At 44.0% G+C, this 15,524-nt stretch overlaps 1 protein-coding gene across 12 annotated transcripts in view; it reads left to right on the forward strand.

Annotated features, from left to right (window-relative positions):
* The window catches only part of LOC105832990 (polypyrimidine tract-binding protein 1), a 304,112-nt gene that overhangs the window by 271,100 nt on the left and 17,488 nt on the right, over positions 1 to 15,524 (forward strand). For all 12 annotated transcript variants that reach the window (XM_036292445.1, XM_036292444.1, XM_036292451.1 and 9 more), the window contains 8 exons: positions 1,832 to 1,883; positions 5,283 to 5,341; positions 8,793 to 9,012; positions 10,512 to 10,726; positions 12,972 to 13,005; positions 14,589 to 14,681; positions 14,920 to 15,136; positions 15,219 to 15,360. In XM_036292445.1, the coding sequence (XP_036148338.1) occupies positions 1,832 to 1,883; positions 5,283 to 5,341; positions 8,793 to 9,012; positions 10,512 to 10,726; positions 12,972 to 13,005; positions 14,589 to 14,681; positions 14,920 to 15,136; positions 15,219 to 15,360 (1,032 nt within the window). The remainder of the gene's footprint in view (positions 1 to 1,831; positions 1,884 to 5,282; positions 5,342 to 8,792; positions 9,013 to 10,511; positions 10,727 to 12,971; positions 13,006 to 14,588; positions 14,682 to 14,919; positions 15,137 to 15,218; positions 15,361 to 15,524) is intronic.

Here is a 15,524-nt window from a genome sequence, read left to right on the forward strand (position 1 = left end):
TTATATACAACTTTGTTTCAATATTTAATTTTTCCAAAATAAAGATATTTTCAATACAAGAATGTGCTTTTCTTCTGCGTGTACGAGAGAGAGAGAGAGAAAGAGAAAATTGTGATGTGGGAGTCGAAAAAAGTATTATCACGTTGGTTTTGCGAGCACAAACGCCTTCGCGTGTTTCCAGAAAGAAATTTCGAATGCAAGACTTCTACAAAGAGTTGTATAGAGATCACAAATTTGTTTATGTGCTATATACTCCGCGTGCCACGGTCAAAGGAAGCGCGATCTCAAAGCGCGGAACGAAAAAGCGTGCGGTTTGTAAGAAATGCGTCCTCGTACGTACAGTTTTATATTCCGGCGCGACGTTCCGCGATATTGCGATTGTTTGTATTTTCTTCTTCCCTCCTCCCCCCCCCCTCTTTTTTTCATTCCTCCGGCGATGCCCGGCGCGTTTCTCCATTTTCAATTTTACGGATTTATCGTCGCGTTAACGGCGAAGTTCTAAACTTCTCATTCGCAGTCCGCGCGCGGGTCGCGTGCAATATTGAATATTCGGAAGCTAAAACGCGCCTCGTATGGTGCTTTCCCTCGCGTTCGTGTCCCACTCGCGAAATTTTTCATTTCTCTTCGCGGCCATACTTTCACAAGCGGAGGATTTTTTTGTCCCGCATTTATTCGCACGGACGCGCTCTTTCGATGGCGATCTCAAAGCGTGATCGAGAAATAACTCCGCGCTCAAATCAATGCCATTGTCGAAAACCGATCCGCTAATTGACACGGGGGACCGAGACAATGATGAAACCTGTATTGACATTTAGCAGAAAGGAGTGACTCGCGACCGATCGGCCGAAAAGCCAGCTGGGCTAAAAAAAAGTCACTAATCCCGGCTCGCGTGTACGCGCGGCCGCATATGCCGGCCGCGCGGAGAACCGTATACACAGTTTGACCATTGAGCGCGCTCGCTCGACGGTCATACCGGGCCAAATATTTGCATTCGCGGCATTAATGTGATCATCGGCATTGTCGGGCCAAATATATGACAATGACGGCCGGCGGTTTGACGTGAGCCGTGCGCGATTATTAGCCCGCGGCATCGCGCTGTATACGCCTGTAAATATTGCGTGATACTGCTCCCGCGTCGTCGCGGTCACCACCGCCGTTGCTGCCGCTCGCTCCAAAGAGGCTTTTGAAAATTTACGCGAGCGGTTACTACTCCCGAGCCTTTTGGGTATCGCTCGGTATTTATGCGGCATGCCATTCCGCGGCCGCGCGCCGGCTGCTGTGTCACGAATCAATTTTTTAGAACAGCTCCCCTGGTCCGGTTATCGTAATTACGAACCGTTTTACCCGGGGATTCCGATGGCCGCTTTTACCGTGGATAATTGCCGCGTTATAAGTCTGATAATCCACGCGCGCGCGCCAGTTTTGCAGTCCGTTGCCCCGAAATATAAATCGCTTTGTCGTAATATCTACACCAATTATTTTGTAATTTCGTCGCTTGCCGAAATACCGTCGGTTTGCCGGACTCGTAATTTTCGCCGACCAGCTCGCCGTGAGTAGCGATACGATTATGACAATTGTACAGCCTCGGACGTTAATTGCGAGGCTCAATCGAGGGATGATTTTTCGCCAAAAACGCCCGCAAACCCGTCGGCTTGAATCTCGCTGTCATTGTAAACGGAACGTAGTATTATCGACGTAAACTTATATCTCTTTATATCCTCTTAATTTTAATGACTTAATTTGTCGGAGAGGTAAAAGTTACGAGATAAAATTTTTCATGCGGAGTCAACGGATGTTTCTTTTAAACCAAGGCTTGCTTTGTGTGTTACAGATTTTCACGCGCTTCGGCAAGGTCCTGAAGATCGTCACCTTCACAAAGAACAGTAAGTATCGCGTTTAGTATATGTCGTTCAGTTACGATATAGAATCGATATGCCGGAGGCATATGGTAAAATGAGCGGGAGAGCGGCAACTCTCGCGAGCTGTACGGAATTCCGCTCTCGTTGGCAGCCAGGCCATCGTGGCACTTTAGTATTTCAGCCTTCCTGGAGTGTGCTCTCGTCTGGGCCTGCCGCCGTCCTTGCTCACACTTGGCGCCGTTGGTACTTTCGGAATCATCCCCGAAGCGCTCTCTCTTTCTCTCTTTTTTTGACATTTATCGCGAAACGAGATCGTCACGGCACGATACGCGAAAGTTCAATGGCACCAGCGTTCGTTATTAACGCTGAAAAGAAGAGTTGCATTAACTGGAAATCTGGTACTTGACCGGTATGTCTGTCAAAAAACTTTGGATGAATTAGTAATGTAGAAATTATAGTAAAGTATATTGAATGTTCTACTTATAAAATTTCTTCTATATTAACCAGAAATCCTAGTTGGTCTTTCTAAAACTCAGAATCAATCACATATGCCGTCTTGATAATCAAATCATCTTTCTCAATGGATAATCTACTAGTATATTATGTATATTAAGTTAAATTTACGTTAGTTACACTCTTAGATGAAAGACAAAAAATGTAAATATAATGCTTTGTTACCTAAAAGTATGAAATATTTAAGAAAACTCTAGGATTCCATTCCACCTATCTACCTAAAGATTAAGTAGTGCAAACTACTTTGTAGTTTCAAAGTATTGGTCTAACCGTCCGTTTTTTATCCGTTCGTCTACAGAATTTTGCAAAAAACGGCTTAGCTTTTTCATCTCTATTTATAATATTTAAGGAACTTAAACACCATTACCAATACAAAATACGAGTCAAATAACTTGACTGTAAAAGAATCGAAGGTGAAGATTAATAAAATTTGTTAAAACGAGCAAAAGGCAAAAGACGAAAGGTACATTTGAGAACTCGATCGAAAAATTATTAGCGGAGAGTCAGAGGGCCCGCGCAATCTCTCGGTCCACTCATTATAGGTACAGAAGAGAGCGAGCCCTTGGTAGCCTCGGTGAGCATGTTACTAATTTTGCAGTAGACGAGCGCGAGAGGATCATTATTCGCCGTGTGCGTGTGCGTCTCGGTGCGCTATTGTGCACAAAGTGCCTTGCGTCGGGCGTTTGCAAATTCGCTTTCGCGTGCCTCTCGAGAATTCGACATCCGCAGGGATCCGCCGGCAAGGCGTTCTCGACTGCGAAAGGCCACCGAGTCGCGAATGGGACATCGCGTTAACGCAACATGCGCCCAATAATTTCCGCGCGCTATCGATTGTTTCTCCCTTACGTGCGCGTACGTCACTCACGAAAGAGCGAAAGAGAGAGAGAGAGAGAGAGCGATAGAGAAAATTTCAGACGGTATTTCAATTACCTTTTGAATAACGCAAAACGGATTACTCTGACGCTGTAAATAACACAAAAGCGAAATTGTACAGAAAGCGAATTATCCCGCTTTACCGTATTATTCCGGCTCGCGACGAGCCCCGTGCATTTTCAAACGAAAGATCGTAATAAAAAAACTTTTCAATGAAAATTTCTGTGCGTTCGATGTTACCGTGGCACGAGGGCTGGGTCTCTGTGAGCAAAGTAAACGTTATCATCGCGATTACCGTTAACGTCCGCGCGATTGTCGTGGAATAAAGTGCGCGCGGAACGCGCGTCGTCGTATTCTTCTTTTTCAACGTCGGCCGGCTCGCCGTCGCCGCCGCCGCCGCCTGGGGATGAAAGCTCTCTTTTTCGCTTCCGCAATTCAGATTCGAAAATTAAATAACATTGCCGCGGGCCGATCCTTTGTTTCGTATCATGTACGCGCGCCGCGTAATGAAATATCGCGGGGCGCGGCGGCGCCGCACAGTCGAAGCCGCGCGAATTTGACGTACGTATGCGAGATTAAAACTCGCGAAATTGCAATTGCCGAGGCTGCCTGCCTTGCGACGTTTCGTTTAATTGAGATTTAATGGCAATTATAAACCCGACCGCTCTGTGCGCGCGCATACGTACCCGACTGGACTCGCTTAAAAGCGAGCGACGGCGGAATTCTGTAATATTAACTTCGGAAAATGTGTCCACGGCGCCCGGCGGTTTTAACGGTTTGTCTTCTTCAGTAATTGTTTATCCTCGCGCACCCGCTTGTCCCGAAGGGAAGGGGGCAAAGTGGAACGCGTAGGCGTTCCTGTGACACGGGTAGTATTCCTCGCGATCGCTCAGCTCTGAATGTACAAAAATGAATACAGCAAACTTGAACGTTCCGCAATTAACTGTCAATAAAAACGCCGCGTTTCTCTTTCATTCCGCATTAATTGATCATCTCGTTTACGTTTTTGATCTGCTTCAATTTACCGTAATCGGTACTTTTCGGGGGAGGAAAAAAAAACCTCGACCTGGCTGGACTCTCATTAATTTTACATCGTTTTGAGATGTCTCGTTATTAAATTACATTTTGCCATGTCAAATTTAATCAAACGTTTCTCTTAATTTACATAAAATCCTACATACGGAATAGTTTCCGGATTCCAGGAAAATAAAAGTCTTTGTCACCGCGAAATTTGCGAGCATCGTATACGTGTTCGGGGAGGTTTTAGCGTATTATTGTAAAGAGTTCCATTATCACGGTGGGGCAAATTCGAAAATGAAATAGCGTAGCCGCCGGCGGGAACTTTGGTCAACGCTGCTAACGAAACAATTCCGGCTTTCCGGCCGCACGGGAAAAACGTATTATCATGACAGAGTTAGTTTCTCGCAGCGCTCGCGCACTAAATTAACAAATCACCGCTTTTTGTACTCACGGCCGGTCGGTACTTCAAATACCGCGCGCGCGCGTTTAACGGGGAAAAAAAAAAAGGTTACCGTTTTCTGCCGCGAATCAAATTTTCAGGAGTTTAACATATTTTGCATTGCATTCTCAACGGTGTTTTGTGCATTTCTTTTTGTACGTTTCTCTGAACGCGCGCGTTTTACCGAATATCTCGTAATTTTCATTTTTCGGTTTTTGCCCTCTTTCATTTCTTTTTTTATTTTGAATTTTGCGACTGCCAGAGAGGCCACTTTTGCCGGAGTCGCTATTTGCGTGCGGAGTCGCATCGGGAGATGCGGAACGGGAAAATAATCAAGCGCCGTTGTGTATGCGTCACCCCCTCCCCCCCCTTTTCTCAACAATTATTATTAATTATCTGTTTTGCCGCTGCTCAACGCCGCGCCGCTTCCGTGCGCGTTACCATTTGCAATGAATTCATCGCGGCTATTCCTCTGTACGACTTCCAGCGCGGCTCGCGCGCGCGCGCGAAGAAAAACTCGTAAAATTTGCGGACGAACGACGATAATCTCACGATTTTTATCGTTTCTCTTGTTCCAGGCTGCTTCCAGGCTCTAATACAGTACGCGGACGTGCTGTCGGCGCAGACCGCTAAATTCGTAAGTATCCACTTGACTTCGCTTTCCTCCGTTCTGGCCGCTCTGCCGCCCGCGCGTCCTCTCTTTATTTCATCCCTCCGCCATCGGTGTCTTCCTCCTTTTTCCTCGTTCTTTTATCCTTGTTTTTTTCTTTCTTTTTTCCTCCATTCTTTAGTTACCTCCTCCGTCTCCAGGCACAGGCACCGATCGCCGTAACGGCCGGCGGTGCTTATCCGCCGCGCTTTCCCGCGGGACAGATCGAAATTTTCCGCGGAATATCTCGCGTTGGGAAAATATTTTCCCAACCAGAGCTCACGTCCTGACGGGCGCGGCGCTTAATTGCCGGAAGTAAAGTCCGACGAGTGTAATCGAAAGATTGATGGCGGAAGAAGGGAATCTCCCGGCGGGAACGGAGGGGAAGGAACGAGAAGATCACGCGGTTTGCCCGGTTCGATACACGGTATTTCCCCGGATTTATGGAAATATCGGCTGCTTTGTAAACCAAATTAATTCTTGAGGCACAGATGCGCGCTGATCGATCGTGTTGTTCTCGCTCTGTTCCTCGTACTTCGCGGGAATATCGATGATACCCCCGCGAACGCAGCGTCGTATATCTCTATTCGCTGATGAACAAAAAAAAGAAAAAGGTAGAGGTATTACGCCTCAACTTAATAATTATTACCGTAATCGTTTAACCCGCGGGATTCATACCCTGATGATAACTATACTACTTCTGTTTTTCTTTTTTTTTTAAGGAGGTTGAGAAAGCCGTAGCATTAAACTTGCCGCTGCTTAAGGTACTGCGAGTTGTGTCTCTGCCGTATTATAAATTTTGTTTTGCCTGTAATCCCTCACGTAATCGTATACGTCCCTGTAATCACGAATTAAAGTACCCCACGTGTCCCGACGATATAACCTACCTCCGGCCTTTCTCTCTCTCTCTCCCTCTGAGAAGGTTGGGAGACTTTGTATTGAAGCGGGCACTGCTTGAAAAAAAAGAAATGGAGAATGTGCGTGTATAGTTTCCGTCCGAAAGTCGTTTTACTATGAATATTACAACTAATTTTCGCTACATAAATCCGTCTATACCAGTTTCCTAACAACGCACGTTGTACCATAATGTAGAACATCTACCCCCTCCCCCCTCAAACTAGTTTTGCTCTGAACAAATTTAGGGCACGCGAAGAGAATTCTACAAATTTCTCCAAACAAAAAAGCCCGAATTAACTCTCTTTCAGACTTCTGTGACCGTAACTGTGTAACGTTAAGTTTGGCTTTCTTTCTGTTGATCTAAACACTTTCGCCTCCCCAGTTGGAATCTCTATTGTACATATTTGTGATTTATGTACTCGACGCTTCTCCCAGCTGTCTTATGAGTGTTTGAGATACTCGATAACTTTTGTGAAGTGAGCGTGACGCAACTTCACTCCGCCGACGTGTAAATACGAATGTGTGCACTAATTTCCGCGTTATTCAGTCGCCTATTCTGCGAGAATTGTTCGGCGTTGACTGACACAGAATACGCCGGTTCTCGTTTAAAATAGAAACGTGAAAATTACGTCTGGAAGACGTTGATTGCGACGATGGGAAAAGACGAGCACCGAGATCCGAGAAGATTAGCGCGGGGTGATGCTGTGCATCGTTCCGCTGTGACGCTCGCGCGCTCGGAAGTTACATTCGGAATTAATTGTGTCGGCGTGCTCGAGGAACGCGGGATGTGTTGCCGCGTTGTTTTACACCGGCAACGACAAGCCATCGCGAACGGAAGCTCGCCAGAAACTTCCGTCCTTTCCCGCACACCCCCTGGCACGCTCGCGAATCCACTCCCCCGATTCGAGAGCAGCCCCTCCAGCCCTCTTCGTGCCCCATCCCACCTTTCCACTCCCGTAAGCTCCGACGCCACAAACTAGTGAACCTGCGCGCTGATCAAAGGGAAAATTAATTCGCTTGAAATATACCGGTTCCACCGCGAACCAATCCGGCAGCTCGCAAGACAGAAAATTAATTTAGCTTTGTTGCGGATATCGCTCTTCTCCGATTCCCACCTCCTTCTCCTCCTCCTCCTCCTCGCTCATTCTCCTGCTCTCTTTCTTTTCTCTTTCTTTTTTTTTTCTCGACGCGTAATCCGTCTGTGCAAGCGCACAGAACGATACGTCGCTTCGGTTCCACCAGCCAGACTCTTGTCAAGTAGTACATCTCACACTTCACGTATAGAATGAATCTGCTGGAATTATATTTACGCCAAGATCGAGCTTTACGAATTCGAGCTTACGAATTACCTTTCTTAATTGATTATTTTTTAATCCACTGGGTATGGCTAATCTAATATTTATTTCTGATTAACGTTGCCAAAGAAAAAGAATATTCCAACTTATTTGAATCTGCCAGATCGTGTAATCAAAATTGTCTGACTATTCCATGCGCAGTATGTTGTTTTTAAAGTATCTCTCTCTTTTTTTTTTCGAGAAACAAAAACACGTTTCGAATTTGCTGCTAAAATCGATTCGTCTTGTTCCTTTCGATTATGCGTTACCGATGCTCTCTCGACTGTGAATAAACCGCCCGAGGAGAAAGAGCGGGAGAGACCGACTGCGCGCACGCCGGAGGCTCGTGGCTCGGGCCGGCCAGCTAATTATGTACGAAATTCATTAGTCCGTGTAAATATAGAACGGGCGGGTGTATACACACCCGTGTGATACCCCGGGGGGGAAAGGGGGGGGGGGTATGTGGACGCGCGGCCTCGTCGCGCACAATGCGCGTTGCTCAAACAAGTGACCTGGGCCCCTCGCTTGCGTCTGCATCAGGCGCACTACGCAGCTCGCAACGTACAAATTTCATACGTTTCTCGGAAGCACCTGGCTTAATGTTGCAGAGAATATTGATTAGCGGAGGCCCCGGATCTAATCCGTGAAATTGAATTCGTAATTTTCACGGATGTCGCCGCGAAAAATCGCGTGGAATCGACTTCCTTCTTTCGGACTGCTTTCAATTTAATTTGTCTGGCGTTTTTCTACACCAACCTCCTCTCGATCTCTCAAGATTCATGCGCTTTTAGAGCTAACTCTTCTTTTGACCCTTGATTTGTTGTAATGTGTGCTTCTCGAGATTTTTTTTTTTTTTTTTTTTTTTCTTTGATATGAGACTAATTGAACAATTTTGCTTCAGTATTATTGTACAGTGAAAAGATCCTTTCCTAAAGAAACTTAATCATTTTTAGTCTAAATTTTACGCAATTGATCTCCTATTACATATATTGTAGAAACAATGTAAATGATACAAATAAATTATAAGTGTCTCGACATTGAAATTTTAATTGTATTAAATTAATGGAAAATTATTAGCGAGACAAAATATATAAACAGACGTTTGAATCGCTGGTGTTACTGTATTTTTACTGGCCACCATGTGTTCTAAGCTTAAACATACTCAATCTCTTCTCAAATGACAAAGAATTCCACGGTTTCTTGTGCAGTCGCTCGACGGACAGAATGTCTACAACTCCTGCTGCACCCTGCGCATCGACTACAGCAAGATGCAAAACCTGAACGTTAAGTACAATAACGACAAATCCCGGGATTACACCAATCCGAATCTTCCGACCGGCGATACCAATCTGGATGCCGCATCGCTCGCCCTCGGCGGCGAATTGCTGCTTATGGGTGCCGGTTCCCAACCGCGTGCCAGAATACCCGGTGAGTATTGTAAAATATACTTTTGATACTTTCAATTTCGATCACGTATGACCTGTCAAATAAATCGCATTTTTTATGAACATGAAAAGGATGTTCTACAAACACGCGCGCGCGCAACAACGAACAGTAAATTCTTGAAACCATTTTGAAATGAAAATTGTCGTACAAAAATATCGAGATTACGATAATTGATTAAATAATTATTTAAAGTTTCTGAAGAATTAAAAATTACTAAATAAATAAAAGTCTATAAAAGCCAACCTGTATAATATTGCAATATTTTAACAATATGTTATAATTTTTAATTGTAACAATATACATCACACCAATATCTACTTTGACTTTTATAGGTTTTTTTATCGATTTAATAGTTTTTAAATAAATAAATAATTACACATATATGTCCATATATAATAATGTACATATACGAGGACGTGGAATAAGCCATGTGCGATATATGTAATCGATAAATGCTAATCTTGGACGATTCTGTATAGTAATGTTCGGCAATAATTGAATATACGATAGTTATGTAGAGTTTGCATCAAGCCTTTTGCAAAATTCATCTATTAAATGCCCGACCCTATCGAAATTCGACCGAGGCAAACCTGAATAGAGGTCATACACTAGACTCGTAAACAATGAATTGCATTACTCGTGTACAAATTTGTGTAATAATAACCCGGTAATGGTTGAATATGCACGAGTGACTCGTGATGGGTGAGCTTTCACAGAATTCATCGTCGTTAAGCCATCGATTCCGAATGAATTCGGAACGTTTTTGTATTTTTTTTTTTTTTTGCGAGCTTAAAAGCCCATGAAGCTTTGTGAAAAGTGCAATTGAAAGGTTGATCGGCCAATTAGCTGCGCGATCGCGCGGCGTTACGTTTATCGGAATTAATTACATTAGCGGCGATACCGATTTTACGTCACTCGTACGTCGGGCTGAATTATTATTATTATTATCTCGCGATGGTGGAAGCAATTTGCTGGCGTTTCAAACTAACGTCCTGTCCGCTGTGCGTGCGCCCCGGTCGGACGTTATTATTTTCTCGGGTAAATTAATTAATTAGTACAAAGTACCAGGCGAGCGATCCCGGCTTGCCGAATCGTCTGGATTTTTGCGTTTGTACCGCGGCGACAACGGCTAGTTTAAATTACACGCTCGACCCGGCGCTTGTTTGGGTTAAATTAATTTCACGGCGTTGTTGTTGGTGTTTAATCTGTAACGATGTAATCCACTTTTGCGTCCTATCTCAGTGCGCAAACAGTCCGTTGATGACCGAAGGATTGAGGTGATTTCGCGACTGTCGGTCGGTCGCCGAGAAACGACGAGGAGACGACGATTAATTTTCGACGCCGTTTATTGGCAAGACCGCGCGTTCTCGATCTACTTCCGGTCGCGACTTGTATTTGTTCGTTTTTTCCCCCCTGTCTCTTTTTTTTTTTTTTAATCGCAATGTCGGCAATGATAATAATATCGTCTGAACTTCCTGAAGTAGAGTCCATTGCAGGGGCACCGGGTGTGCTGCCCACGCCCTTTGCCATGCACGGCCTCGCCTCGCCCTTGGCCGGTCCCTACAATGGCGTGCCGCCGGCCGGCGGACTCGCTGGCCTCGGTGGATTCCCTCTCGGAGCGGCTGGTCTAGGAGTCCGGGTTCAGGGAAGCGCACAGGCATCCGCTGTGCTGCTCGTCAGCAATCTGAACGAGGAGGTAAGTACCACGAGACTTCAGTCCCCAATCCCGTCCCAGCCATCCACCCACCCTCGACGCGTCGTTCCCGACGAGAGGCCGTACGAGTATCTGGCTTGGTGTACTCGAAGAGAATTTGGAAAGTTTTAAACAAATTCGGGAAACTCGTCACTTTTTATCCGCTTGTATTGTCTTTTGGCAATTGAAAGCTTTCTGGGACTGTCGTAACACTAAAAGAGACTCCTTTACAATTTTCTTCGTTTATCACCTTGCCATCAACTGGAATCTCGGAAACATGGAAGATTCCACTGAGCGTTTGTTTAATACTTCGTTTCGACTTGGGTCGAGATGGGTTTGTACTATAAAAAATCTTGCATTTGCTTGGAGTACCGAAATTGCCGAGACCAATCGCATCTCGACTCGGACCAAGTTCTCTTCAGCCGGAAGGGAGTCAGTTCCGACTAAGCACGATGAATAGTATAGATTCGCAGGTACAATGATACCTGCGTTTAACGAAACGAAGCGTTAAACGACGCACGCACACTATAATAATGGGGTGTTGCGCGTCGCTTGCTCGAGTAGATCTCGAGCAGCACTGAGAGAAGTAGGCCACGTACGAATAAGTGTGTCGTATGCGAATGATGTACCTGTAGTGTGGCATCTCTCGTGTCTCTATGCAGTGTGTATGTGCGCGTGTATGGGCGCGTGTATGTGTGCGTGCGTTCAAGCCTCCAAGTTCTCCGCCGTATTTCCGTTGCGAGAACATCATCATCTAGCACGATACACGCGCGCGCACAAACACACACACACACACACACACACAGCCTCTTCTTTATCTTCTCTGTACCTTTTCTCACTTCTCCCTCTCTACATTCTCTTCTCGTTCCCCGTCTCTCGGGTTCTCTCAGTATAACCCTCGATCTCCCGCCTACCCCACCCCAAGAGATACCGCACGCTATTTCTCTCAGTGTGCGACACGCGGAACCAGCCAACCGACCAACCCCCGTTCGGTATATGCACGTGCATACACATATAATTACATGGCCTAATGAGCGAGTTACAACGTAGTGCTACATAGACGAACCCCCGCAATCTCTCGATGCTCCACCGGCTCGATCTTTCCACCGTGTCGAGCTACGGCTGATCTCGCCGATCTGTGAACCTCAGGACAAGAGATCGAGAGCTCTCTGCAGACGTTGATCGCCAACGTTGAGAGATCTCATACCTTGTGTATATTTGTTACCGAGATGGAAAACTGTCAAATAGACATTTTCGTAAACTCAGAGCCAATAGAATGTCGATATTAAATTGTAGTACAGTCTCCAAGTGTTTCGGAACCTGGAAAAAGAGCGCCTGGTACTTACTATTCTCGGAACTTATTTGAAACAATGGGATGACCGGAACTCTATGAGAGTATCCTGTTGTCGGGTAGGTGGAAAAATCGAGCCGCGATGCGTATGTGCCCTGTTTCGTCACGACTCCTTTGACTCTTCCCTACTTGCCCCGCTCATTTTCGAAACACACATACAAATCACTCCAACGTGTCACCATCCTACGCCCTAATTAATACGTAGCGTCGTCGACTGAAACGACGTTACATCCTGCGAGGCGACATTCATCGTGATTCGCGATTCGACAAGAAATCACATTTTGGCTTACGATTGTACGTATCTTTGGTATCTGATACGTTTTAAACGGGTCCTCGTCTTTGCTAAACATTTATGATATGCGCTTACTATTAGCTTTCGCATACGAACTTAGACGTAGCGTTCGACGACAAAACCGACGAGCATTATCGCGTAAGAAGCATCAACAGGATGATGAATGTCGCCCCGACAAGAAACTGTGTGTCGACGTCACACTTCGCAGCTGCAACTTGTCACTACTGTACTATAACTGTGTGTACTACTATCGTTGTGTCGCGCACAAGCCTCGCAGTCTGACGACCACCCTCGATCGTTCTCAAATATTACAAAAAAGAAAACAAAGAGACGCATTCCTTTTTGTTATTAGAACCCGCTGAGAAATCGATCGCGTGTGGATTACACTGCAACGATTATGCTGGGTTGTACCGCGTAAAAAAAAACCTTTCTTTTTTTTCTCGTCGCATCTCCTGTCAGTTTTGCACGGAGCATCTCTCTCCTGCGTAGCTACGTGCAAACTTTTAACTTCAGAAACGCGAATCTTGTGCGCACACCAACACTATACATTTGAATCCTATTATACTCGCTGACTACTGACTGGACTCTGTCTGTTCTCTGTGTAGATGGTCACGCCTGACGCTCTCTTTACCCTGTTTGGTACGTCTCCACATTTATATTATTAATTATATTACATTATTAATTATTATATTTACACCTTCGCGTTCTCACGCATACGCAACACTACACAAAATCCGGACGCGGACGCGCGATACACACACATACACACACACCTCCGATTCGCGCAATTAAACGAAATGGGAGGGGAAAAAAGAAAAAAGATGGAAAATAACAGGCGGAAAATACATACGTTCGCACCTTATTTTTTGGTCACGTAGATATTCTTCGCGACGAATAAAAGACTAACGTGTACACACATAAAAGAAAGAACAGGCCAACGTAAAATCTTTCACATACGATTGTCACGTCCGAGGTTTGCGTTTCATATCGCAAAAAGAAAGAGAAAAGATTTCTTCCTTCTTCCTCGTTTTTATTTTTTTTTAAATTTCGTTTCTTTTTTTAAATTTTATTTGTACTTTTTTTTTTCTCTCTTTTTTCTTTTCGGCAACTGACAAAACTCGAGCATCGTCATTTCTCTCCCTCTCGTCATGTTTTACTCTCGTGAAACATCCGCAACATAACATACTCTGATTAACGTTTAATCCGTACTCTTTCGATATTTTCGTGATTTCAACTTATTTTATTACTACAAGCTACTACTCCATTCGCAAATTCATAATCACCGTCATACCGTCATCACCATCGTCATACCGGCCACCACAATTGTACACAAATTCTCTCACAATCTCTATTTCCAAGCATCTCTTTATACAAATTATTTCATTAATATTTTATTAATATCAGTTCCACACAACCTTAATATTACGTAAGCTTTCGCTTATTTTACGTAATTCCATAGGAACTCACTATTAACGAGGCGTGGCGACTCGGCTGCGGTCGTGTTTTTCTTTTCCGCGAGCGATTGTTATGCAGATTTTCCCGGATAATTGCAGACGAACGTACAAAAGTCACGTACTGTGTTACGGAGCGCGTTTAAAAAAATTATTAAAAATTTTCTGTCCGTCCCGCGTAGACCATCCATTTTTCGACTTTTAACCAGCGAAAATTTCATTCGCTTCGCTCCGTGGCTACGTAATATCGAAAAATGTAGAATTTAAATGAATTAAACTTCGTGAAAACACAAATAATAAATGGTTGTTGCCGTTTCGTTAATTTTTAATGCGTTTTACTTTAATAAACATTTTTTGGACTGTAAGGATATTAACGATTTATTTATTTACAACAACTTTGAGTTATTCTAATTTTTTAGAAAGTTATTGTTAAAAAGGCAATGTCCTGTAAAAATTATATACATTTCAAAATTATCAAGAATTATTAATACTAACGTTATTAAAATTATTAATATCAACAAAATTTTATTTATTTTGTTGAACGAATAATTTTATATTCTGAAAGTAAAAGCCGAATCGCTCGCTTTTAGCCGAATTGCTCGCCTCTTGCATGTCCCGATTCTTAGATCCGATCGTACCCTGATTTCGATCGACCGAAATATTGTCCCGTTCATCTTCGGTAATCCTCAAAGCAGCCTCTTTAAAAAGAATACGCGATTTGTCGCTACTACCCGAGTTTACTAAAAAGAAATTTGCGTATTGTGCATGTAGGCGTTTACGGGGATGTACAGCGTGTGAAGATCCTCTACAACAAGAAAGACTCGGCACTAATACAAATGGCCGAACCTCATCAAGCGCTTTTAGGTGAGTGGATATTTCCTGATTGCACATGTTTTACAATGACTTAAAATCACGTTTTGTCTCCGGAAATATTTCGTTTGTTAAATGTGAAAAAGAAATAATTTCTGTAAATATGAAATGTTTTAATATAAGAAATAAAACAATGTAATTCTTGTTCCATAATTGTTCCGTAATTGCAGCGCAACTGTTTTACGTCCGGGTATATGAATGGCTAATTAACATTAATTAATTTATATAACAGCGCTCACCCACATGGACAAGTTAAGAGTGTTTGGGAAGCAAATCAAAGTAATGCTTAGCAAGCACCAAACGGTCCAATTGCCGAAAGAAGGTCAGCCAGATGCGGGCCTTACGAAAGATTATACCAACAGCACCCTTCACCGATTCAAGAAACCCGGCTCAAAGAATTATCAGAACATCTATCCGCCGAGCGCGACTCTGCATTTATCAAACATTCCGTAAGTGATTCAGGCAACAATAGCATTTCGCGTCTCATTCTTCTCCTTTGATAGCTTAGCGACGTTCAATTTACTTTTTTAGGGCTACGGTAGCGGAGGAAGAGATTAAGGATGCTTTCACCAAGAACGGCTTCACCGTGAAAGCCTTCAAGTTCTTCCCGAAGGACAGGAAGATGGCTCTCATACAGATGCCTAACATGGACGATGCCGTGGCTGCGCTGATCGTAAGTCATTGTTATCGATAATAGCATGGTTGAACTTTGGCCTTTTAGTGGAAAAACTTATAGGAACCCTTGGCTTATTTTGTTGCAAATTTTTATGGAAAGAAATTTTTATCCCTAATTTACTTTTAAAACTTATTTATTTTTTTATTAGACATCACTTTTTC

This window comes from Monomorium pharaonis, chromosome 9, assembly GCF_013373865.1.
Source record: "Monomorium pharaonis isolate MP-MQ-018 chromosome 9, ASM1337386v2, whole genome shotgun sequence".
NCBI classification, from domain to species: Eukaryota; Metazoa; Arthropoda; class Insecta; order Hymenoptera; family Formicidae; genus Monomorium; species Monomorium pharaonis.